At 45.5% G+C, this 24,957-nt stretch overlaps 2 protein-coding genes across 13 annotated transcripts in view; both read left to right on the top strand.

The window, feature by feature from the left end:
- GGTA1 (glycoprotein alpha-galactosyltransferase 1 (inactive)) overlaps nucleotides 1-2,716 on the top strand; it is an 84,451-nt gene extending 81,735 nt beyond the window's left edge. For all 11 annotated transcript variants that reach the window (XM_084798152.1, XM_084798149.1, XM_084798145.1 and 8 more), the window contains one exon: nucleotides 328-2,716. In XM_084798152.1, coding sequence (XP_084654278.1) covers nucleotides 328-1,021 — 694 coding nt within the window. In that variant the 3' untranslated portion in view covers nucleotides 1,022-2,716. The remainder of the gene's footprint in view (nucleotides 1-327) is intronic.
- Nucleotides 2,717-5,549: 2,833 nt separating this feature from the next.
- On the top strand, nucleotides 5,550-24,188 carry LOC311606749 (N-acetyllactosaminide alpha-1,3-galactosyltransferase-like). 2 transcript variants are annotated; one of them, XM_084798153.1, is made up of 6 exons: nucleotides 5,550-5,989; nucleotides 12,000-12,083; nucleotides 13,166-13,198; nucleotides 16,109-16,159; nucleotides 18,035-18,184; nucleotides 22,508-24,188. In XM_084798153.1, exons 2-6 carry the CDS (start codon nucleotides 12,007-12,009, stop codon nucleotides 23,199-23,201), a joined length of 1,005 nt encoding a protein of 334 aa, XP_084654279.1. In that variant the 5' UTR covers nucleotides 5,550-5,989; nucleotides 12,000-12,006; the 3' UTR covers nucleotides 23,202-24,188. The 2 variants fall into 2 exon arrangements, with proteins under 2 accessions (XP_084654279.1, XP_084654280.1); XM_084798154.1 differs by lacking the exon at nucleotides 5,550-5,989 and adding an exon at nucleotides 6,744-7,413.
- Nucleotides 24,189-24,957: the final 769 nt, after the last annotated feature.

The following is a 24,957-nucleotide window of genomic DNA, read 5'->3' as shown; positions in this document are numbered from 1 at the left end:
GGATATTCAAGAGCTAGTTCCTTCTTTGACAGCAGGCTTCTAAATATGAGGACAGAGCCTTAGCATGAGGCTTGGCTGCGAAGCAGAGTAGTTGAGATGCCTGTCTCTCAGGCTGGCCAGCTCCCAAGAGGAAGAGGAACAGGGCTGGGCCTGCTCCTGCGCGGTCCTTAGCCAAGGTGGTAGTGGGAGAAACTATTCCACTTTCTCCAAGGACCGAGTGACCAGCTAGTGGAGAGTGGCCAGCGTGCTACGCTACCATGTGTACATGCCAACACAGATCATTTGAGCGTTGTAGCACGTGGCTAAACATGGCCCTCTCTGTTTCAGGTACATTGAGCATTACTTGGAAGACTTTCTGGAGTCCGCAAACAGGTACTTCATGGTTGGCCACAGGGTCATCTTTTACGTCATGATAGACGACGCCTCCAAAATGCCTTTGGTACATCTGGGCCCTCTGCATTCGATACAAGTGTTCGAGATCAGATCCCAGAAGCGGTGGCAGGACATCAGCATGATGCGCATGCACACCATCAGCGAGCACATCCTGGCCCACATACAGCACGAGGTCGACTTCGTCTTCTGTATGGACGTGGATCAGGTCTTCCAAGACAATTTTGGTGTAGAAACCCTGGGCCAATTGGTAGCTCAGCTCCAGGCCTGGTGGTACAAGGCCAGCCCTGATGAGTTCACCTATGAGAGGCGGGAGCTGTCGGCGGCGTACATCCCGTTTGGACAGGGGGATTTTTATTACCACGCTGCCATTTTTGGAGGGACGCCCATTCATATTCTCAATCTCACCCGGGAGTGCTTTAAGGGGATCCTTCAGGACAAGAAGAATGACATCGAGGCAGAGTGGCACGATGAGAGCCACCTCAACAAGTATTTCCTTTTCAACAAACCCACAAAAATCCTCTCTCCAGAGTATTGCTGGGACTATCAGATAGGGCTGCCTTCAGATATTAAAAGTGTCAAGATAGCTTGGCAGACAAAAGAGTATAATTTGGTTAGAAATAATGTCTGACTTCAAAATGGTGACGGCAGATTTCTAAATCTGACAGCATTATTCCGGCTAATTCCTCAAAAAAAAAAAAAAAAAAGTAATAACACTTCATTTTAACTTAAGGAAACAAAGACAAAGCCCATCAATGTGGCAAACACATACTATTTCTCCTTATAACCTTGAGCCCTGTAATATGGGAGAACGAGGCTGTGGTAAGTAATCAGGTGTAAATTCTCAGTGATTTCTCGTATATGCTGGTTTTTTGGGGGAAATACTATATAGGCTGATATCAAAATTAATTTGCCATAGGTAAAGAAAACTCTGGAACGTTCTGCCCAGTATGTCAGATAGCACACTAGAGAATGGGGTGTTGGCAACAAGAGGGCCTGGGTCAGGGGGGAGCGCTGTTGCCTTGGCTTCGTCTCCTTCCTGCCTACGCTGATTCTAAAGTAACACAGATAGGCTTTGCAGCTGCTGGCAGGCCAGGCCCCATTAGGCCGTTGTTGGCCTTCTGTGCATAAAGAAGGCAGAGGGTGCCAATGGGTACCTTGATGGCCACGCGTTCAGAGGAAATTACGAGACTGACCACTTAGAGGCAGTGCTGTGCCGGAGGGACACACGGCGTGGCGTTGGTGCTTGACTTGAGTTGGAAATACAGCTTTTCTTATCTATGACTAACAGCAGGAAATGAACGGCAGGTGCATTCAGGCCGTTGGCCTTGTGCGTTGAGTTCTGCAGAGAGGGTAAAGGGTGCTTTTGGGAAGGAGGGCGCCACCAGTGGAACAAGAAGGACCTGGTTTTCAACAGAAGATAAATCTGTCACTGTCTGATCTTACCACCTTCTCTGAACCTCAAGGCTCCTCAGCCCATCGCGTTCCAACATGGAGGACCGACAAGAACGAGCGGACTGGTGAGGAAGCCCTCCGTCACGTGACCTCCCCCCCTCCCCCCATCTGCACCATGCAAGTGCAGCAGCCGGCCAAATGTACTGGGTAGCAGGTCTATGCCAGTGTTTCTCAACCTGTGGGTCGTGACCCCTTGGCATGTGGGGGGCGGAGCCAAATTATTGTCTCCTAAGACCATTGGACAGCACAGATCTTTGCATTATGATTCATAGCAGTAGCAAAACTACAGTTATGAAGTAGCAATGAAAATAATTCTATGGTGAGGGGGCGCGCTCACCATAACATGAGGAACTGTTATTAAAGGGTCGCAGCACCGGGAAGGCTGAGAGCCACTGGCTCTATGTGTGGTAACTTAAAAACAAATCAACGTAAAGGGGGTTGTCGGTCTATGTTTCTGTGTTTGCGTGTATTTATACCGTGTTTGTCTTCCAGTTTCGGCCATCTGGCTCCACTTCCAGGTGGTTTATTTAAAAAGCCCTTGCTCTGTCTTGAGGGCTTCAATGAAAAAGGATCTTACGTTTGCCTACACTGAGTCAACTCTCACAGGATTCCTCAGTTGGTTAGCATCGCAAGCGAAGACCACACATCCGTTAGGAACTCTGCCTCTGTCACTCACGAGCTGTCACTCTATTCTGAAAGTGTAGAAAAAGGCCGGAGGAATTTTGAGGGGATTGATTTCTTGATTTTTTAAAAAAAGTTCATCTAATTTTAAATCCTTAATGAGTAAAGTTAGGATTTTATTAAAGGTAATGTTTAAACATTTTTAGAATAAAAATTCTGGCTTACAACTGAATAAATTATTTTCTCAGTATATTCTGGTCTGGCCGTGGATTATGTGGTTTTTCTCCCGAAGATGTTCAAAAGTATCAATTTTGATTGTCTATGGTCATACGAAATTTTAGGGCCTCAGCTCAGAAAAGCCGTTCTGACCTGGAAATATCCTTTACAAAGCACGCACATCCAGGTAGGGGTCTGTTGTCTCTACCTCGCCAGTGTTGGGGTTACAGCCTAATGCCCTCACCCCTATTTAATTTGGTTTTCAGGAATCAAATTTATGCTTATGTGGCAGACACTTTATCCACTGAGCCATCTTTCCAGCCCAGGCACGGTCCCCAAGCCCTCCCAATGTGAAAGACACGGGGCTTGTGTATAAAGGCGTTACTAGATTGGTCACAAGATCAGAGGTCACAAGACCCACTCTAACTGGATGGCACCAGTCAATATGGGGTCCAAGACAGAAAGCAGACAGAGCACCAGTGTTTCTCCCTGCTTCCTGACTGTAGGTGCAGTGTGACCAGCTCCCTCAAGGCCCTGCTAATATAATGCCCAAGTTGTGAGACCCCCCCGACTGAAGACCGTCACAAAGAGTCTCATTTATTTACCAAGCTCAGAGCCTGGGCTGGGGGGATCAGAGCTTGATTAAAAAACGAGACTGTGATTTGCATCCAGCTGATTCCTGATGGTCTTGGGGGGCAGAGCGGTCTCACAACTTGGGACATTACACTGCCCCTCCTTCTTCACAGTGGTCGGAGCCTTCTTCCTGTGATTCACAAGCTAGGAGCTCAGGGGTTTCAGTTTGTGTTCAGCCTGAGGCTCTTAAGCCAGTGCTGTGGCTGGCAGGGTTTGGTGCTGCTTGGAAGGCAGTAAGGCCTGGCCTGCTTTTGTCCCAGCAGCACAACAGTGGCTCTCAGCTTGGGAGTCCTCCCTCCACCCCATCCCCACCCCACCCATGCAGCCATTTGGCAGTGTATGCATATTTTTCTTGTCATAACTGGTGTGTGAGTGTGGGTGCTACTGGCATTTAGTGGGTAGGCACAAGGAACACTGCTAAATGACTAACAGCACGCAGGGTGGCAAACCTCACCCCATTTCAAGAAATGTCATTAGTGCCAACCTTGGGGGGGGGGATGACTGGTGTCACATTCTTTCAGATTTCTCCATTAGAAACATTTGTTTGTGTGGGAAATTCAAAAGCCCAACTTCCTCCTCCCAAGAACCCCGAGTTCAGACAAAGGAGTTCCCTTGAGTGGACACTAGAGGGCAGGCGTTCCAAAGATAACCAGTTTGTGACGTGATTTAAAACTTTCTCCTTGGCGGGATTGGAGGCTTCGTATTTGTAGAAAGGTGTTAGTTCTGCACATAAATGGAGTTGGCTCTGAGGTTTAAGGGATGGGGTCGTGGAGAGTTATGCGAAATCAGAACACTCCCAGCGACTTGCCTGTAACTGCCCTGAGGGAAAGAAGTTCCAGGCTTGGTTAAACAGCTCCCTTATGGAGACGAGGAGCAGCCTTGATCTGTCTAAGCCCCATGGGTGCTTAATGGAGGGCTGATGCAGAGCTCTACAGAAGCCGAGGAAGATATGACTAACAAGCTCGCTTGTGGGAGCGTGTTCCCCAGCTGTGTGTTCAATGGCATCACTGTGGCGTTTGCAGCACGCACAGAAATCAGCGAGACCCTAGGCCACAGTACTTCTCCCCCCCTTCTCTTTTTTAATCATCCTTTTTTTTTTTTATCACTTGTGACCAATTCATAAGAACATCACCATAACATGATTATGAGCAAGAACCAAGGACGTGGAGGATCTCAACAGCTGAAAACGGTGGACGCTGCAAACCCAGACATCCTTCCCACACCTCAAAAATGCATCCATCTTCCCACCATGCATGGTCCAGAGTTGCCCTGCAACGCTTCAGCATAGCTCCCTCTCGCAGCAGGACATGGGGGCATTTGCAGATATATCAGGGTGCTGGGTTTCTTTGTTTGTTGAGACAGGGCTTTTCTGTGTAGCCTTGGCTGTACTGGACTTGCTTTGTAGACCAGGCTGGCCTCAAACTCACAAAGATCCGCCTGCCTCTGCCTCCCAAGTGCTGGGATTAAAGGCTTGCGCCACCATTCCTGGCAGAGTGCTGGGTTTCTTAGAGTATTTAACCATTGCTTCTTTGGGCTCTACAACCCGTCTGACTGTTATTGGAGTTTTTAGGGTCAGAGTTTGGGCCCTGGCAGCTCTAACTAGCTAAGCTTGGCCACACATCCCCAACTAAGCTAATTTAAAAAAAAAAAAAAACAGGCCATGGTGAAAAACACAAAAAGGAGATTTATTCAATGCGGCCACGATTGGAAGAGGAAGAAATAAAGTGGCCCAGTGACGCCGCCCCAAGCCCTTCTTGTTCAGAGTTCTGGCACGACACATGTTAAGGTAGAAAATAAGAGGCATAAGTAGGAAGCAAGAGGTATGCATAACTAGGCAGTCCTGGCCAGGCCGGGCTTTGTCACAGTCGGCGTCCCAGCTCCAGTCTGTCCTGAAGGGCTGGATGACAAGCTTTGGGAACCATGTGAGGTCTCTTCCCAGGAGACAGGCCCATCCTCTGGTGCATACCAGTCTTCAGCCTCTCATTTCATCAACACGAGATTCCTACGGAGGAAACGCCAGTTCCTTGTAGGGCATTGTCTCAGCACTGTGATGGTCAAGGGCAGGGACGTTTGTGTCTCTTTAGAGTATCTGCGTCCCTGCTGTGACAGGACGTAGGTGTGTTGTGGGCAGTTTGCGAGATAAACAGTAAGCTTAAGTCACCCCTAAATATACTACGATGGATAAAAAGGGCACAGAGGGCAATCCAAACGCTGATTTAAAGGACAGACATTGGTTGTCTGTCCAAAGGCTGCTACGGTTTGAATATGATTCTCCCCGCTGAAGTTCACATTGAAGTTTGGGCCCAGTGGGCAGCGTTGTGTTAGGCCTTTCTGTGAATGAGCTGTTACTCTGGAGACGGGCTTCTGTGACACAGTTGTTAGCAAGGCTGGCCCCTCCCCTCCCCCTCTCAACGCTAGGCTCCTGTGCACAAAGCACTTCTGGCTTACTGCTGTGGGTCCACCTGCCACAAGGTTTCCACCAGAAGCAACGTGGATTCTGGTGGCACGCTCTTGGGCTTCTGGAACTGGAAGCCACAAAAATCTTTTTTTTTTTTTCCTTTGTAAAGAACCCAGCCACCAGTATTGTGTGGTCGCAACACGACACGCACTGAGAAGGGAGCACTGAAGAAGTAGCCTGGAATTCAGTGGCCCTTGCTCCAAGTGGCCTGTCAAGGTGAGCTACAGCCTTCAGTGACCTATCCCATCCATCTCAAAGCTACTCAGCCATGTAGGCAATGCTTGTCATCAGCATCCACTGGGGAAGGTACCATGCCGGTAGCCTGGACCAGCTGAAGACCTCCCGTCCAGGGGAAGCTCACTGCTTCTTATATTTATCAGGTGGACAGGAGGCTGCCGGACATTCACGCCGATGGAACACTGTCTCAGGAATCCAAAGGCAGCCCAGGGGACTTTGGGTCTTTCTTAGTGTCTGGGGACCCAGCATTTGTTTACAAACTTGGCTGCACTTTGGGATCTTCTGGATTGAGAATATTCACATCTGGGTCTCATCCCAAAGGTTGCTGCCGTCCAGCTGGCTTGGGTGGGACTTGGACGTCAGGGGTTTTAAAATCTTTCGGTGTGATTCAGTTGTTCTGGGAAGCTTGGGGACCGCTGCCATTACATTAGGACAATATGGTCTTTGTGTGTGGCTTTTGTTTTGGTTTTGGTTTTGTGTTTTTATTGTTTGGATTTTGTTAAGAATTTCCTCCCCTCCCCCCATTCATTCCATTAATTTATGTACTTTACATCCTGATCAGAGCTTCCTTTCCCTCTTCTCCTCCCAGTCCCTCCCTTTCACCTCCTCTTCCCCCACCCCCCCCTCTTCTCAGAGAAAGGGAGCCCCCCCCCACCATGGATATCAACCCGCCTTTGCATACCTTGTAGTAACGCTCCTTCTATTGAGGTTAGACAAGGCTGTCCAGTAAGAGGAAAGCGATCCAAAGGCAGGCAGAGGAGTCAGAGACAGCCCCTGCGCCTGCTGTTAGAGAGGCCCCACACGAGCACCAAGCTGTACATTTGTTACGTGTGTGTAGGGGGCCCAGGCCCTTCCCATGCCTGCTCTCTGGTTGGTGGGTCTGTAGGCTCAATTTTCCTAACCAATATATTTTATTTACAACTTAGCGACCGAGCATACATCACTTATAACCAAACGGACTAACCACAACAATAGGAAATGAGGATTAATGGACACAATAACAAAACCTTAAGGATATCAGTTCCGAGGAACGATTCCCCGGGCGTGAGCCGCAGGATTTCTTATGCTGGAACCTGGGGTAACCAGAACCCAGAACCTCCGGATGAGCTGGAGCCCCGAAGCCTTCTCTCGAGCGGTTCTCTCTAGGAGCGTCTTGAAGTGCAGCGATGAACAACCAAATCTATCCCAAGTGTCCCCCCACCAAAACCAACAACAACAACAACAAAAAACTCCACCTCCAGTTCTGGCTCATTTATATATCTCCTCCCAGAGTCTGTTCACGGGATCTTTTCAGCTGGCAACAATTAAGCTCCTGCACGAGGTGGTTGCTCTTCTAGTGAATTAACCTCACCTGTTCTCTCATGAGACCGTTCCGATCCCGCACTTGGAATCCTAAAAAACAGGTTTATCTCTCCTTCATGGGTCAGTCTCTGTGAGTCCTTATGGGGCCAGGGTAGTTGATTCTGTAGGTTTTCTTGTGGTGTCCTTGACCTCTCCGCCTCTTTCCATCCTTCTACAAGATTCCTGGAGCCGCTGAGCTCTATGAGAGAGGGGACGGGGAGGGATCAATTGTGGGGAGATCATCCGTAGAACTGAGGGAACCAGAATCAGTTGGAGGCTATCTCTGGGCCAGGCTAGAAATCTAGGAAAATGGAAACTCCCAGCCATCTATGAGGGTGATGCTGGGGGAAATGGAACGCGAACCGGCAACAGAGTCAGACTTCCTGTAACCAAGCAAGACTTCCATTGGAGGGGTAGGGATACCAACAGTTGGCAGACTCAAGCCACAGGGATTGTGGACTCCCTTTGGAAACTTTGTGTTCTTTGTAAACTTTGTACACTTTGTAAACTTGGCAAACCCTCAAGGCAGGAAAGTGGCCAGGCCTCTTCTGCCTGAGCAGCTTCGGCAGCCAGGCCCCTCCCCCAGACTTCTCTGCCATAACAGTGCTTCCAGCCTCTGTAACTGTCACAAAGGTTATCTCCAGCCCTTCAATAGGACCCTTCCTAGACTATGCTAACTTCCGGTGAAAAGTCTGAACAAAAAGCCACCAACCCCTGAGCAGGAAAATCTACCAATCCTTGAGCTTCTCACAGAAATCCACCAATCCCTGAGCAGGAAAAATCCATCAATTTCCAAACAGGAAGACCCTCTCATCCCTGAGCTCCCTCAAGCTCAGGACCTGAGATCCCACCAATCCTCACCCTGGAAATCTTTGCCCTAGAAAGCTCCGCCCCCTAAGAAGTCCTATATAAAGGCTGTGTCTGCTCAGTTCCCTGCTGGCCTCTCCCAGGAGCAAGGGCAGCCAACTCTGAATTTGTCCGTTCATACCCCGGACCCTCCCAACAAATCACCTTTAGAGATTTTCTGCCTGGTGTGACTCTCTCATTGGAAGAAGCCAAGAAACAATGAAGAGGAGTGGAGCTGGGCTAAGGCTCCTGAGCTCAGCTGGGAGTATCCTCCCCTGGGAGCTGCAGTGCCTCTGCTGAGGAGGCCTCCTCTCAGAGCTGTGTGGTTCCTGGCTCCTGAGCCCCACCCAGGACACCCTTCCATCCAAACCAGAAGGCCAACACAATCAACAGCTGTCTAGTTGGACGTAAGGCCTCTTCAGTAGGAGGGAGTTCACGCCTGGTTCTAGAAACCTGTGACCAGGGAGGTCATAGACCCTTGAGAAAACCCCCACTACTGCCATTTCTTCCTAAGCCAATCTAATTTCTAACTGGATTCCCAATACATATCCTTACAACCCATAGACAAGCGTAGCTCACACCCCTCATCGAAGAAACTCCTTTCTTGAACAGGTGGTTGTCACAGAGATCCACAGGTGGTCACAACCCAGACCATGGTGCCCAGCCCCGACTGGTCTGCCTAGGACTCAGGGAACTTCATGGGAAGAGGGGGCAGGAAAATGAGAAGAGTCAGAGGATTGGGATGTCTGCTTCTAAGACAACTGTCTTCTAGACATGACAGGGAAGCTGTGCGCATAAAATCACAATAGTATGCTTGTATGTATAGTGACAAGACCAGTCAGCGTTCCATTATGTGTGGGTGTTGTTTTTAAAACACAGAAGCCCAATCATTCCATTTTACCACTGAAGACTCGGGAGCCAGATGCTGGGGCGAGAGCCCACTAGCTCAGAGGGCCAGAGAGAGCACCGAGCTGACCTTCCTACTCAGCGGACTTCACAGAAAGAAAAAGCCGCTCCTACTCAGGAAAAAGCCCCATATCCTTCTCCGTGATACCTTAAATACTCTTTAATTCAATATCCCTCCTTACTACTTCCTGTGGGTCTCTCCATCCATCCTCCGGACTTCTTCTCACTCTCTATGGTTTTTTTTTTTTTCTTATGTTCATTTCCTGTCAACTGGTTACTTGCTCTGCCTCTTGACCTAGGGTTAACTTTATTTAATCCTGTTTACAGAAAAATTCTTGGATTAAAGGTATATGCTAAGGCTGAACCACACCACAACTAAAAACATGGGGTTCGGGGGCTGGAGAGTTGGCTCAGTGGTTGAGAGCTCTGTCTGCTCTTCCAGAGGTCCCAGGTTCAATTCCCACATGGCAGCTCATGGCTGTCTGTGACCCCAAGGCCTGATATCCTCACACCAGTGCACAGAAACTTAAAAATTAAATTAAAATATATTTTAAAAACATGGGGTTCACAGTGTAATCAAATATGTTACAAAGCCCACCCCTAGAATAAAGTCAAATAATAGGCAAATAATAGCTGGTATGAGAGGAAGAATCTGGTGTTTGTTTCTCTGTTGTTGTTGTTGTTTGGCATGGATGAGCACCCTGTTAGGTTATCCAATTCTAACTCCTCATCTCTAAACACATGTACACATAAACAACACTAAATGGACTCAGTGGAATACATACATACATACATACATACATACATACATACGTATGTATATATATGCATGTGTGTGTGAATATATATTTACTTATAGAAGCTATTATAAATTTGAGAGGGAATGTGGAGGGAGACACAGAAGGCATTAGAGGAGGGGAAATGATGTAAACACAGGAGTCATGCATGGAACGCTCAACAAATACATCTAGATAAAAAGTCAAAATCTGGCCTTCTACTTGTGAAAAGTAAATTCCAGCATACGAATTGCTAAGATCAGAACCATCAGATTCTTTTACCTTCAAGAGACTCTGATGACATTACCATCCACACACACACAAAAAAAAACCTAGAATAATAAAATCACAAAAATGTGGGGTGGCAGAACACCAACACATTGGATTAGCTTTCAAGCATTTCAAACTGTCCTCCCTTTTAAGGTTCTGTCTTCTCCAGCCACTGTACCAAGGATGGGAAGGGTCTGTGATGAAGGCCTGAGAGGAGTTCCTTCATGATGTGGGGGAAACCACAGGAGAGGTTGTTCTTCATGCCAGCTGAGCTGAGTAACGTCTAGCCCTTTTTCTCATACACAGACCATTTCATTTGGGGTGGATTAAATAACACGATTTTGTAACTTTAAAAAAGACATTACACTGGCTATAATGGCACATGTCTTTAATCCTAGAACTCAGGAAGCAGAGGCAGAGGGATCTCTGTGAGTTCTAGGCCACTCTGGTTTACATAGTGAGTTGCTGGCCATCCAGGGCTACATAGTAAAACTCTTTTTAAAAAAAAGAGAGAGAGAGAGAAATTTGTAGTGTGTGTGTGTGTGTGTGTGTGTGTGTGTGTGTGTGTGTGTGTGTGTTGTGTGTGTGTGTGTGTGAAGATCAGAAGACAATGTAGGAGAAATGGTTCTTTCCTTCCTCCATGTTTGTATTGGGGAATCGAACTCGGGTCTGGTCCTGTTTATTTTTGAGCTAAGCTCTTGCTGTGGGTTCCAGTCTGACCTCAAGCTTGCACTGTCACTCTCATGTCTGCCTCTGTGAGCACTGAGATATAAGGGAAACCTTGCATGCTTGGCTAGACTTTGTAAACTGCATGGCTAAAAGTCCAAGGTGAGCATACAGATAATGCAAGCGATATGGTAGAGCCCCCAGACAGCATACAAAGCTGGGTTTTTTTTTTCAATTAGTCTAGAGAAAGCTTAAGTCTTACACTGCTGTTAGTCCTGTTACTGTTCTTACTGTGATCATGACAATAGCATATTACTCAAAAGAATTAACAATTTCTTTTATTAGTATAGAGGTCTTTAGAGTCAAAGTTGGAAAGTCTCAGGATTTGGGGTTCAAGGAGGACTTTGAGGTAAAGGATAGTTGTAAATGCCCAGTGAGGACTTTGACGTGAGCTCGGGCCCACATAGCAATGTAGGGGTCCCCTTTATAGGTTTCAGGGGTCCTATGGAATGGCATCAATGATGAGTAGCCTATAATATGTGGGCATAGTCAGGTTGCCTCTGATCTCTAGGTGGAAAGAGAAAGGAAAGGAGTTTGGCCATTGGCTAATGTGGACCCATCCTATGGTTTATTCCACCCATAGCTACTAATAGCTAAGGGTACTTGGTAAACTTCTCTTGATGAGTGAAGATTATAGACTCACAGTCACTGTGTTGGTTATTTCATTTACAGAAGCTGAGAAAGTAGAAACAGAAAGTGGCTGCTGAGGATGGCTGTGGCCCGAGCAGCCCTTAGCCCAAACCTAATATGCGTGTTTTCATAAGTAACTCTTTTGACTCATATCCCACAATGTAGCTTAAGCTGAGAAGTAGAATTTTTGTTTTAGTTTGGTTTGGTTTTTTTCGAGACAGGGTTTCTCTGTGTAGCCCTGGCTGTCCTGGACTCACTTTGTAGACCAGGCTAGCCTCGAACTCACAGCAGTCCGCCTGCCTCTGCCTCACAAGTGCTGGAATTAGAGGCGTGTGCCACCATGCCCGGAGAGAAGTAGAATTTTAACAATCAAGGAGCCACAGTTCCTTAATGTCTAGTCAGTGTCACTAGGGTGAAGTCACAGAGAAACAGGGGTTCCCACGGCTTACTCTGTAGAAACTTAGTCAACTTTCCTCTTTTTCTTTTTCTTCCAGGAAGAGAATGAGATACAAAATATTAATCCTGTTGCTATTGATCTTATTGGCTCTGTATGCCCAGTATACTGAATACTATTTCAGGTAACTGAAAACTTACTGTTGTATTCTTGGTAAGAATCTGATGAGTCCTGCCAGACGTGGTGGCGCACGCCTTTAATCCCAGCACTTGGGAGGCTGAGGCAGGTGGATTGCTGTGAGTTCAAAGCCAGCCTGGTCTGCAAAGAAAGTCCAGACAGCCAAGGCTACACAGAGAGACCCTGTCTCGAGAAACAAACAAACAAACAAAATATGATGAGTCATAAATTTAATAGATTGCTCCTTAAATAATCCAACCAAATGCATTAGTTCAAATATATATGAATGATACCCCAGTAGGTCTGCATAAATAGAGCCCTCTGTCCCAGTCCTTTGTTTTTAATGATATCAAAGGTTTTTTTCTTTTATTCTATAGGCAAGATATGGTAGTATATGCCTTTAGTCCCAGCACTTGGAAGGCAGAAGCAGGCAGGTCTCTAAGTCTGAGGCCAGCCTGGTCTACAGAGTGAGTTCGAGGCAGCGTAGTCAGGGCTATATAGAGAAACCCTGTTTTGGGGGGCAGGGAAAGCTGTAGGAGAAGCAGTGTGAAGCTACCACTTACTGTGGGCAGCATAATGCTCATAAAAAGATGTTAAAGAGAAACTGCCATTTGGAAGCAGGAGACATCTTTACTGTTGGTGTCTTTCAATACAAAATGCATTCACTCCATAAATGTGAAGTAAATAAAAAGTCTTCCTAGGTAACTAACAAGTTTCTGCTAATGGTATTAATTGTATTTATTTTTCTCTAAGAATTATTAGGAGGTGGAGGTGTTTCCTAAGATGTAGGGAAGGGTTGGGAAATTTTAGTTTGGTGGTGGAACACTGCCCAGAATGAACAAGACCCTGAGTTCAGTCTACAGCACGACAAGGAAAAAAAACCAACCAAACAAACAACAAAACAATGAATGTATAGGACATGAGGCTCTAATTTAATAATCTTTATCATGTTTACTACATTATATATACAATCGATAATGTACTTTCAATAGTATATTTTGAAACATTAGTTAATAAAAGAGATCAATGACTTATGGAAACCCTTTGTATACATTTCAAAGTAATATAGTGCTTTTTTTTTCTCCTAAGCACAAAGAAGCTGCAGATGACATATCAATGCTGGTAAGTTTTTATTTACAAATATGGTATGACTTGTCCTTTGAGGACAAAACTGCTTAAAGGGCTTGGAGTACCCATGAGTCCACGCTTCCTGCAGTCACATTACACCAGCACCATTTTTACGAACACATCTTGGTAAAAACTAAAGTTGGAATGCTAGGAATCAAAGAAAAGCAGATGGATAGAGAGCCGTATTTGATGGAGGGGTGGGAATGGCCTAGGAGAAGCATTTTTTTTTTTTAATTTTAATTTAATTTAATTTTATATTTTAAACAAAGGGCTCTTTTTTTTTTTTTAAAGATTTTATTTATTTGTTTTGTATACAATGTTTTGTCTGAATGCACACCTGCAAGCCAGAAGAGGGCACAAGATCTCATTATAGATGGTTGTGAACTACCATGTGGTTGCTGGGAATTGAACTCAGGACCTTTGGAAGAGCCGGTAGTGCCCTTAACCTCTGAGCCATCTCTCCAGCCCAGGAGAAGCATATTAACAGGTGACAGAGCTTAGGCTCTACAAACCTTGCCTCCTTGGAAGTTCTGGGCTGGCACACAGGTACAAGACTTGGCTGACCGACCATCAGGAGCCACACCCACTGAGTCTCACCTGTAAGACTGCCCAAACATGAGTGGAAGAAGAGTGACACGGATGGACGAGGCAGAGTGGGTGGCAGGGGAGGCGAAATCACAATCACTCAACCCGGCACAAAGAACCACACACAGCTTAGAAACTCGGAGAACGGAGAAATCGTTTTCCCCAGGGAAGAGCACAGCAGCTGGTTTTCTGATATCAAGTGGTCAGCCCTAAAAACATATGAACAAAGCCACGGATTTGAAATACACCAGGAGGGAGGCGTATGGGAAGGTTAGAAGGAAGGAAGGGGCGGGGTGCAATGATTTCATTATCATATAATCTCAAAAATAAAATAAGCAGCAAGCAAAGGCTGTCAGGAGGTTGCAGTGGCCACACAATCATGGCTTCAGAGAAGATTGTTGTGGGAGTCCACGGTGGCCAACAGCAGCTTTACTTTCTGATGTTTTCTGGGCCCAGGTGCTGTGTCTCCTGATGATTCTGTCACTTATAACATCCCAAGAGGAACTGGGTCTACCTGGGCCATGTGTGAAAGTAATATATTAAAAAGGAGTTGAGCCAGGCAGTGGTGGCGCACGCCTTTAATCCCAGCACTTGGGAGGCAGAGGCAGGCGGATCTCTATGAGTTCGAGGCCAGCCTGGACTATAGAGTGAGTTTCAGGACAGCCAGAGCTATTACACAGAGAAACCTTGTCTCAAAAAACAAAACAAAACAAAACAAACAACAACAACAACAACAACAAAAAAGTTGAGTTGGTGCGCAGTGGTGCTTGCTTCATGGTGAGTTTAAGGCCAATCTGGGATATACAATAACCTATCTCAATAGCAACGGCTACTAGGGGACAGTAGCTTTCAGCAGCTTATACGGAAATAAGAGATGTGACTGGAACAGTATAAAAGATGGATCCGGGAGCCAGGAGGTGGTGGTGGCCGTGCCTTTAATCCTAGCAATTGGGAAGCAGAGGCAGATGGATTGCTGTGAGTTCGAGGACAGCCTGGACTACAAGGTGAGTTCAGGACAGCCAAGGCTACACAGAGAGACCCTGTGTCAAAAAACAAACAAACAAACAAACAATGGATCCTGGGAAGTGTGTGGCTGTCTGAGGAGTGCGGACATGAACACTGTGAAACAATGACGACATGGTAAGGTCGGGGCTTCTGACGCACAACATGAGAGGCCAAGCAGGAGTCCGGAGAATGACAGGAAAGGGCGCCAAGAGCCAATTCTGGGAGATGGGTGCATAGAAGACCATGTGCTTCCTTTGAGAGTTTTAAACTTTTCATCCTATGAAGACTTTTAAGTCTTCCAGGTTGGGGATCTAGCTCAAGTGGGAGTGCTTATTTAGTAAGCATGCAGCCGTGGGAACACTCCCCAGCACTAAACCAAACACGCGTGCACAGACAGACAGACAGACAGACAGACAGACAGACAGACACACACACACACACACACACACAGACACACACACACACACACACACACACACACACACACACGCACATATGCATGCACAGACACACAGTGAGGTCAATTAGGAACCTGCCGCCATGACCCAGAAAGAGATGCTGGCAGCTTGAAGCAGGGGGTGGAGTTAGGCAGTAGACTTGAGAGACATTTTGAAGCCCATAGGGTTTGATGCCGAGCTTCCAGGGGGCTCCCGAGGGGAGAGCGGCTACTGCTGTGCCTTGTCAGTGCACGCAGCTACGAGAGGAGGGACTTGGAGGTGAGATGATGACTTCAGCACTAACCACCTTCACCCGGTGGCATCTAAAACCCCAAGACCTGCAGAAAGCAGTAGAATATTCAAGGATTCCTGGGGAAGTCCAAATCGTATGAAAAAAACCTGGGGAGTTTAGCCACTGGAGAGTGCTAAGAAAATGCGGAGAAACGGGTGTCAGAGAAACCCCCATAAAAGCTGTTGCCACAGCTCATATGAAGACTCCTCGGCAAATAAGATATTTAATGCTCACCTAGCAAAGAAAATAGCATCTCTTTCCACTGTTACAACAAACACAGCAAAACAAAAACACAGCTAGGGCAAGGCTGAGGCAGCCAGATTTCTGTGAGTTCGAGGCTAGCCAGAGCTACATGGAAAGCCCCTGTCTCGAACAAAACACCAAAGAATCCACAGTACATTTGGAAGGGAGATTGAGATGGCAGGAAAGTCTCAGGAGCTTTCAATTCTCTCGGAAGCAGGTGACTCTGTGAGGGAACTACAAACGCCGTGAAGGCTGCTGGGTAGCCGTTTCCTTGCTCTCACCATCGGCTTTCATCAGTATTGCTCACTGTGAATTTTCTATCTTCTTATGTCTTTCTTTTAGGTCTCTGAAAAACCAGCCAGAACTACAGCTACCAACCTGGTTTAATGCCACGTAAGAAGAATGCAGCTCCTCCCTCTGTGGGGTTAATTACATGAATGCTGACAGATGGTACCAGCGACACCGTCGGGAGTGTGTGCATGCATGCATGGTGCCAAGGAGGCCAGAAGAGGGCACTGAATCTTGAGGAACTGGAGTCAAAGATGGCTGTGTGACACCGATGTGGGCGCTGGGAACTGAACTGGACCCTTCGGCTGGAGCTTCAAGTGCTCTTAACCACTGAGCCGTCGTCTCCCTAGTCCCAACTTTGGGCAACCCTGCTATTTAAAACTTGACCAATAACTGTTTGCATCAACTGAAACAAACATATTTGCTACTGTATATATGAAACACACTTATACATAGAGTAATATGCCTATTTGTGATCGTTAATCCTGCTTCCTAAGCTTCTAAGAGGTCTAACTAAAAAAAAAAATTAAAAAAAATTAAAGATGCAAATTTTACATCAAGAAGGGAAACTACCATATAGAAGGCCTCCTGGGTTGGTTACTCCTCACTTCCCTGCGTGCTGCTGTCCTTCCAGAGTACAAGTCTCCTGAAATGTAAAGCCAGGAAAACACCAAGCTGTTGTCACCCAAAATATGATCATTAGTAATAGTGGCCTTTTTCAGGCCCAAGGCTCTGTTGCTATTTATACTGGGTTCCTTGTTCTGAGCACAAGAAACCTGATGTGTCCAAAGACTTTGTACTCCAAGCCATGTACTCCAACAAGGAAGAGGATTAGGGTCACCAGGAAATTCTGCTCTAAGTCTGAGGAAGATTTCATCCCCAGGGAAAAGGGCTTAGATGCAGCTCTGACCCTGAGGATGGGGGTAAATCTGCGCATGAGCATTCCCTGGCTTTTCGTCCATGTTTTCTACTTACCTGTAGGAGCCTACTTATGTAACGGACTGGCCTGCCGCCTTCTTCCCTAATATATATATATATATATATATATATATATATATATATATATATATATTATTAAGTTACATTTGTGTAGTTATGAATACATATAAGCATCTTGATACTTATATGTATGCAAAAACAATTAATAGCAAAAGAGGCCATGATTTAGAGAAAGTGAGAAGAGGAATCCGGGAGGCTATAAAGGGGAGAATGATAATGAAGTAATTAAAAATGAAAGAAATGAAAACACTTTGTATTTTTTACATATATGTACATATTTGTAAATTATAATATATAATATTCTTTCCTAACATATATGGAATATATTATATATATAATTTTTAATTATATGCAAATTGTACATGTGAGTGCAGGAACCATTAAGGCCTGAAGAGGGCGCTGGATCCCTTGGAGCTGGAGTTGTGAAGGCTGTGAGACATCCATCCTAGTACTGGAAACTAAGTGGCGGTCCTCTGCAAGAGCAGTGTACACTCCTAATGGCTGAACTATCGCTCTACTCCTTTCTTTTCTTTCTTTCCTTTTTTTCATTGACATACATTTGTTTGCTGGCTTCTTTCTTATCTCTCTCTCTCTCTCTCTTTTGGTTTTTTTTTTTTTTCAAGACAGGGTTTCTCTGTGTAGCCTTGGCTGCCCTGGACTCACTTTATAGACCAGGCTGGCCTCGAACTCACAGCGATCTGCCTGCCTCTGTGGGATTTAAAGGCGTGCGCCACTACGCTCGGCTTTATTTCCTTGAGAAAACCTAGTCTACACTGACCTTGAACTCACAGTTGTCTCACCTTCCCGACTGTTCGATACGGTCCTTTCTGATACGACGGTTCCCTAGGTTAGCAGAACTGTCAAGACTTTGGGTTGGCTGTAATGGGACGCTGCCTTAAGACAAGGCTTGACCCGTCAGCGGCATTTCTCCTGATGGCGTAGGATAATGCATTTTACTTTAAAATTCTGTCTTTCTTACAGATACGCAGCAGATTCAACACACGTGCGCCTGAGATCTACTAGCTGGTCGGCCCCAATTGTGTGGAGCGATACTTACAACGCATCAGTCTTGGCAAAGTATTATGAAAGGCATCGCGTTACCGTGGGGTTGATTGTGTTTGCACTGGGGAGGTAGGTAATGGTGTCGAGTGTCTTTTAAGTTCGGGCTTTTCATTGCAGAAAATAGATAATCTACCAAGTCTGCTTTATAATTGTTCTTCCTAAGCCGCTTCTTGCCATAATTCAAGGTAGCAACACCCGTTTGGTGCCCACAAAAACCTCCCAGTTTCTCAGTGTCATTCTATAATTTGATTTTCACAGTCTTCCCCCCAATACTAACTTCGTTTCATGGGTCTTTCCCTAACCATATCAATACAGTGTATACCACTCTTCATTACTTCTGTATTTAATCCGGTATTTTTCTACCTCCTATGCATGCCCCCCCAAGTGATAAGTAACTGCTTTTAGAAAAATCCCACTAAGCTATACATATTGGCTGTCAGAGGAACATAACAAAATAAGGTAGCTGCAATTATATGCAGCAGGATTTTTATGCGCTACATTTTCTGACCATTAATCATAATGTTAAGAAATGAGCATACAGGACTGGAGAGATGTCTCAGAGGTTAAGAGCACTGGCTGCTCTTTCAAAGGTCCTGAGTTCAATTCCCAGCAACCATGGGTGCCTCACAACCATCTACACATGAGATCTGGTGCCCTCTTCAGGCATGCAGACAGAATACTAAATAAATAAATAAATAAACAAGCAAATATTTTTTTTTTAAAAAGCAAGCATATAAAAATCAGCCAGAGCTGGGTGTGGTGGCGCACGCCTTTAATCCTAGCACTCGGGAGGCAGAGGCAGGCGGATCACTGTGAGTTCGAGGCCAGCCTGGTCTACAAAGTGAGTCCAGGATGGCCAAGGCTACACAGAGAAACCCTGTCTCGAAAAACCAAAAAAAAAAAAAAAAAAAAAAAAACCAAAAAAAAAAAAATCAGCCAGTACTTTTAAAACCATAGTAAATCTATGCTGAATTCCTAATTGGATAGAAAGCCAAAACCATAAAAGTCAGCTATTCAAAAAGAGAAACAAATGGAAAATATTTCCACCTAAAGATAGAGGGGGTGGACACTGCACTGATTTTCTGTCCTCTAAAATGCCGCAGACAATGAACATTGACCCAAAAAAAGAGATAGAAACCACTGAGTTCAGTACAATCAGGACATATCGCAAATCAAACAGGAAACTTTGAAGACTATTCGCCAGATACAAAATGTGAACCAAGTGTAGGGAGACATCACGTTGGGCACATGTATGCAATCTGCAGACTTCAGAGTGTGTTCCAAATATCCAAAATGTGAGGAGAGTTGGATGCTGCCAGGGGAGCGCAGAGGTAGCCGCTGAGCTGTGCTGCTGAGCTGCGCCACTCGGCCCTGTCAGGGCTGCGCATGGGAGACGGCCCGTCAGCAGGGTTCTCACCGGTGCTGTGACTAGCGGTGCCTCCCTCTGCCTTCATACAGCGCTTTCCCGGTGTACACATTTAACATCGCAGAAACACACATAGCACACAGTCCACCCACCAGACGTTCTCGCCATGTGCCTGGATCATTCTCTGTGGTAGACCACGCTTAGGTCACAAGAGTTGAGATAAACGATAAAGCCGAAATTGAACTAAATGTCTTCTATGGTCATATTTAAAATAAATATTAGAAAAATCAATTATAGGGTAAAACGAGGAAAACGTGACCATTGTTTTGAACAGGACAACTTTTTTTTTTTAAACTTAGCATACAAAATACGGATTTCGCTGTGACATTTTCACACACGTACGCCACACTGTCCTATGCTCATAGTTACATCTCATTATTCTATTTTGCCATCCTACCCCACTATACTCTAATTCTGCGCGTGAAATAAAACACGCCATACTTATCTTTCCTCTCCACTGTCCCTCCTCTTTCCCCCTCTCTCCTCCCATTAGCCCTTCTGTTCTTTCCAAATCGTCTCAAGTGTGCACCACTATATCCAACTTTACTACATTTCTTTACTCACTCACCTGAATGGCACATTCTTTTTTTTTATTATTTTTATTTATTTTTATTTTATGTGCATTGGTGTTTTGCCTGCGTGTATGTCTGTGTGAGGGCGTCAGATCTTGGTGTTACAGGCAGTTGTGAGTTGCCATGTGGGTGCTGGGAATTGAACCTGGGTCCTTTGGAAGAGCACTCAGTGCTCTCAACCGCTGAGCCATCTCTCCAGCCCCGAATGACACCCTCTTAAACACCCAATAGGTCAAGACTGGAGATGCTGCTCAGGTAGCAGTGTGCTTACCTGGAGGGCACAAGGCCCTAGGTGACCTCCAGCACTTCAGGAACAGGTCACTGGTGGCTCACAGCTGTCATCCCAGTACTGAGGATGTGGAGACAGACAGATTCGAAGTTCAAGGTCATCCTTGGCTATACAGCAAGTTTGAGGCTAGCCTGGGTTACATGTGAGTCTATCTCAGGTTTTAAAAAAAAAAGAGGGATTCTCTACTTCTTGTGAGTCTTTGGGCTTGAACTCTGGAGCCACACATGTGCACATATACGCCACATATGCACACATACATACCACACATGCGCACATACATACCGCGTATGCACACACACACACACACACCTCATGTACATAGCACACATGCACACACACATGTGGATAGGAATACATACCCTAACCTTCATCTTAAGGGACTGGATAGAGGAGAGCAAACAACCTAAGACAAACAAGATGAATAAAACATTGGGGTGAAGATAAATAAAATTAAAACCAAAATTGATCCTTTACAAAAGGTCAATCAAATCGACAAACTCTGAAAAAAAAAAAAAAAAAAAAGAAACAGATTAGGAAACATCCTGATAAGGACCCTTCAGAACCGCCAGTGTCATGAGTCACAGAGACGCTGATGCAGGCTGGAAGGGAGCAAGCGTCAGCCAGGACGAAGCCCATTGTGTATCCTGGGCTGAGTCATGGCAACTGAGGTGACTCGAGATAAACCGAAATGAAATCTCTAGTTTAGCTAGTAGCACGTGACAGCCTACGGTCTCCACACTTTGACAAAAGCACATTGCCTCCAGAGGATGCCGGCAGTGGCTGGATGACATATGCATGGGAGCGCTCTAGTATCACAGGGAACCTGTTCTGTAAATTTAGTAACATTCAAAAAATAGAAAGTCCTGCCTTACTGAAAACCACTTGTTATACAAAGAGAGGAGATATACATATGAGAGGACAAGATGTGTCTGGGGTAAAATTAATATGGCTGTAGGCGTAAATGACAAAGACAGTTTGGTTGCTGAAAAAAAAAACACAATTTTTTTGAGGTTCCTATGAGGCAGTGATATCAAAAAACACACTGGCCAAGATCCCAGGGAGACGGGGCCGACATCATGTACACGTGACCTCAAGACTGTCACTAATTGTGTGACTCCACTTTCAGTGTGTAGTTACTTATGAGACTGGGCCACTACAACTTCTTCTTAATTCATGTGTTCCATGTCAAATTTTTTAATGATTAATTAAACAGACCCCCTTTTTTAAAAAACGTTCTGTACCATTTCATGTGTAAAACTTAATGCAGACAGATAATGGGCAAATGGCAAAAGAATAAAGCTAATACAAGATGTGAGAGAATATTTTCACTAGGGAGACAAAGATTTCTGAAACATGCCACAAAAAGAAATGTCGGCAACGTTCACTTCCTTGGATTCGAGTGACAGCATCCAGCTCAGAGCCAGGACTTCAGTGATAACTTTGCATCATTCACAAGTAATACTTGATTTGATGAATTACAGCATTTTCTCCTGACCAGTAGTTATGATTTATCATTAGCCTGTTTCTCAAAATGTAGGTCAACGTCCAGGACTTATCACTAAGGATTACATAAGCGCTATTGAAGTCGCGCCCTTTCCTCTTTCAAACTTCACCTGAGTCTATCCATTACCCCGAGAATCTCTTACTGGGTTCCAAGGAGGAGATGTGGATCTCCAGCCCAGCGGTTCTGCTACCATCATAAGGCTCACAATACAAAACAACTCAAGCAACCGTACCAGCCACTACACCAAAACGCACAAACAGCAGCCGAAGCCTGTACAGAGGCCCCTTGCCTTTCCTCCTGGGTTGCCTGGACAACCGCGAACTCCGGCTTCCATTTTGCACAGGGCTCAAAAACGAGCCTCCTTACCTCACTAATTTCCATTCCTTTTCCCGAAGAGCCCCTTTTCCATTCCACGATCTGTAGACCCTGCTAAGGAAAAGAGAGTAGATGGCTTCACTTTCTCCCGCTCTGCTCAAGGACAACAGCGGCTCTCTGCTTGCGGAGTTGCGTTGCCGGAGAAGCCATACCCAGGCGGTTGAGACTGTGTGTGTTCCCCTGAACCTGGACGCTGGAACTCAGCCGCTGCCTATTTATTTTGCAGGTACCTGTGGCTCTACTTGGGTAACTTCCTGAATTCTGCTAACACGTTTTTCATGGTCAACCAGAGGGTCATCATTTATATCATGTTGGATGATTTCTACTATGTGCCATGGATAAATCTGAATCGCTACCGGACAGTGAAGATTTTTAAAATTAAACAAGAGAGGAGGTGGCAAGACATCAGCATGATGCGCATGAAGATCATCAGCGAGCACATCGTGGATCACATACGGTACGAGGTCGACTATGTCTTCTGCATGGATGTGGATCAAGTATTCAAAGCCAACTATGGTTTGGAGACTCTGGGAGACTCTGTAGCCCAGTTACATGCCTATTGGTATAAGGAAAGTCCAAACACTGTACCTTATGAGAGAAATGAATCCTCAGAGGCGTACATACCAGAGGGCAAAGGGGATTTTTATTACCATGCCGCTGTTTTTGGAGGTACGCCCGCAGAGGTCCTCAAGATTACCAAGGAGTGTGCGGAAGGAATTATGAATGACAAGAGAAAAAACGTTGAAGCTGTTTGGCATGATGAGAGCCATTTAAACAAGTATTTCTTTCTCCATAGACCCACTAAACTCTTGTCGCCAGAGTTCTGCTGGGATTCCCGTCAGGATAAGACTCCTGATATTCAGACTGTTAAACTCTCTTGGGAGGTTAAGTATTATGAACTTCTTAGAAGGTCGGTGTAAGTTTCTAGCCCTTCCTTGAGTTTCTGAATTGAAGAGGATCAATTTCCTTGGAAAACTAGCACCTGGCACGTTTTAACAATAAACAAGTCGTTACCAAGTGGCAAGCCCAGCAGCGGAGAACTCATCCTCCGGTTCATTCCGAATGATGCAATAAAGGAGCTGCAGGTCACAGCGAGTTCGCTGAAAGCAGATAGGCAGGTGGGAATTTCACATCTTGCACGAGACTGTTGCAAATATAATGGTAGCTCACAGAGAGAATAGATTCCGGAAGTAGAAAAGGAAACCTTATCTATGCCAGGTGATGAGAGCTGAATGTCTTGGGGTTACTTTCTTCAGTTTGAATGTAGTCATTGCTATCTTGTTTGGTTGGTTGGTGGGTTGGCTTTTGGAGACAGAATCTCTCTGTGTTAGCCTTGGCTGTCCTGGTCTCGCTTTGTAGACCAGGCTGGCCTCGAACTCACAGTGATCCACCTACCTCTGCCTCCTGAGTGCTGGGATTAAAGGCGTGCGCCACCATGCTTGGCTTGTCATTGCTATCTTGAATCAGAGAAGCTATGGTCATTTTTGAGACCCTCACAAAATAGGGCCCATCAACACTCCCTCTTAGGAGGAAGGAAGGCTGCCCTAGAGTCATGAGGCGCCCCCAGCCTCCCTGAAGGTACATAAATGGTTAATGATTGCTGAAAATAAAAGAGGCTTTTTGTCAGTGTAAGTTACCCACACATCTATAAGTAACAACAATAAACTCTTCGACTCACTAAGAAAGACATTTCTTTGGTCTGTTCTTGCCTCCTTTATCTGGGACGCATACACACAGATTTTGTAGGAAAAGTCATATAATACTTGGTTCTGTGACAGAGATACAACAGAACCAAGGATGGGCCTTGGAGGGGCAGTTGTGTGGCTTCTGTTATGGCGGCTAATACATGCAGCTGAGGCTGAGCCATCTGAGAGTGGAGTGTCTTCAGGGACTATTCTGATATATATATATATATATATATATATATATATATATATATATATATATATATATATATATATCCAACTTCCATGTGGTAGGCAGTATATGGTGATCTGCCTTTTTGCTGTCCCCTACTGTAGATAATAAGATATACAGCTGAGACAGAGGAGGAGTGCCCATGACTCTGGGGAGAGATTCCAGAGTGAACATCTTTATGTGATGCAGATGGCATGGCTTCTTGATGAAGGGGGCTGGCTATGAGAATACGGGGATGCCCCTAAAGTGGCTGATGATCTAAAGAATATATCAAAATAGCACATATGGGATGAGAGGATAAACAGCTGTGGCCGCCATTACATGGCCTCTGCTGGGTGTGACTGAGGCTGACCTTGCTTGCATGAAGGAGGGGTTACAATAGGAAGAAGGCATGAAGATGTTGCTGTCGGCCTTGCCCTCTGGCTTTTCAGCGAACACGGAGAGGGGGGCAAGGAGAGAACAGAGGTGAGAGAGGATAGCCCCTGCAGCCTGCCTTTATTTTTAAATTTTGTATTGTTTATTTAGTGTATTAGGAGCTAATCACGGCATCTGGGTCTTTAAAACAAGGAGTTTCTAGGCTACGATTGATTACAAAGATGATGAAATTACTGCAATAATATCAAAGACACTGATGCTATGGTGGACCACAAATTTAAGAGGCACAAAAGGGTCAGAATGCAGGGCCACCAGTGATAACTCACTGTCCTAAGGACCAAAGCTGCCCAGTGCAAGCTAGACTCACAAGGAAGACTTGATTTC

Source organism: Acomys minous, assembly GCF_964271855.1.
Source record: "Acomys minous genome assembly, chromosome: 10".
In the NCBI taxonomy this organism is placed as follows: Eukaryota; Metazoa; Chordata; class Mammalia; order Rodentia; family Muridae; genus Acomys; species Acomys minous.
The sequence above is the reverse complement of the archived record's forward strand: the minus strand, read 5'-3'. Positions and strand labels throughout refer to the sequence as shown.

What these genes read in the sequence shown, in the direction of transcription:
- LOC311606749 (XM_084798153.1), top strand. Translation starts at nt 12,007, where the DNA reads ATGAGATACAAAATATTAATCCTGTTGCTATTGATCTTATTGGCTCTG. An exon ending in CAGATGACATATCAATGCTG is followed by an intron (nt 13,199 to 16,108) that starts GTAAGTTTTTAT and finishes TCTTTCTTTTAG; the next exon opens with GTCTCTGAAAAACCAGCCAG. An exon ending in ATTGTGTTTGCACTGGGGAG is followed by an intron (nt 18,185 to 22,507) that starts GTAGGTAATGGT and finishes TTTATTTTGCAG; the next exon opens with GTACCTGTGGCTCTACTTGG.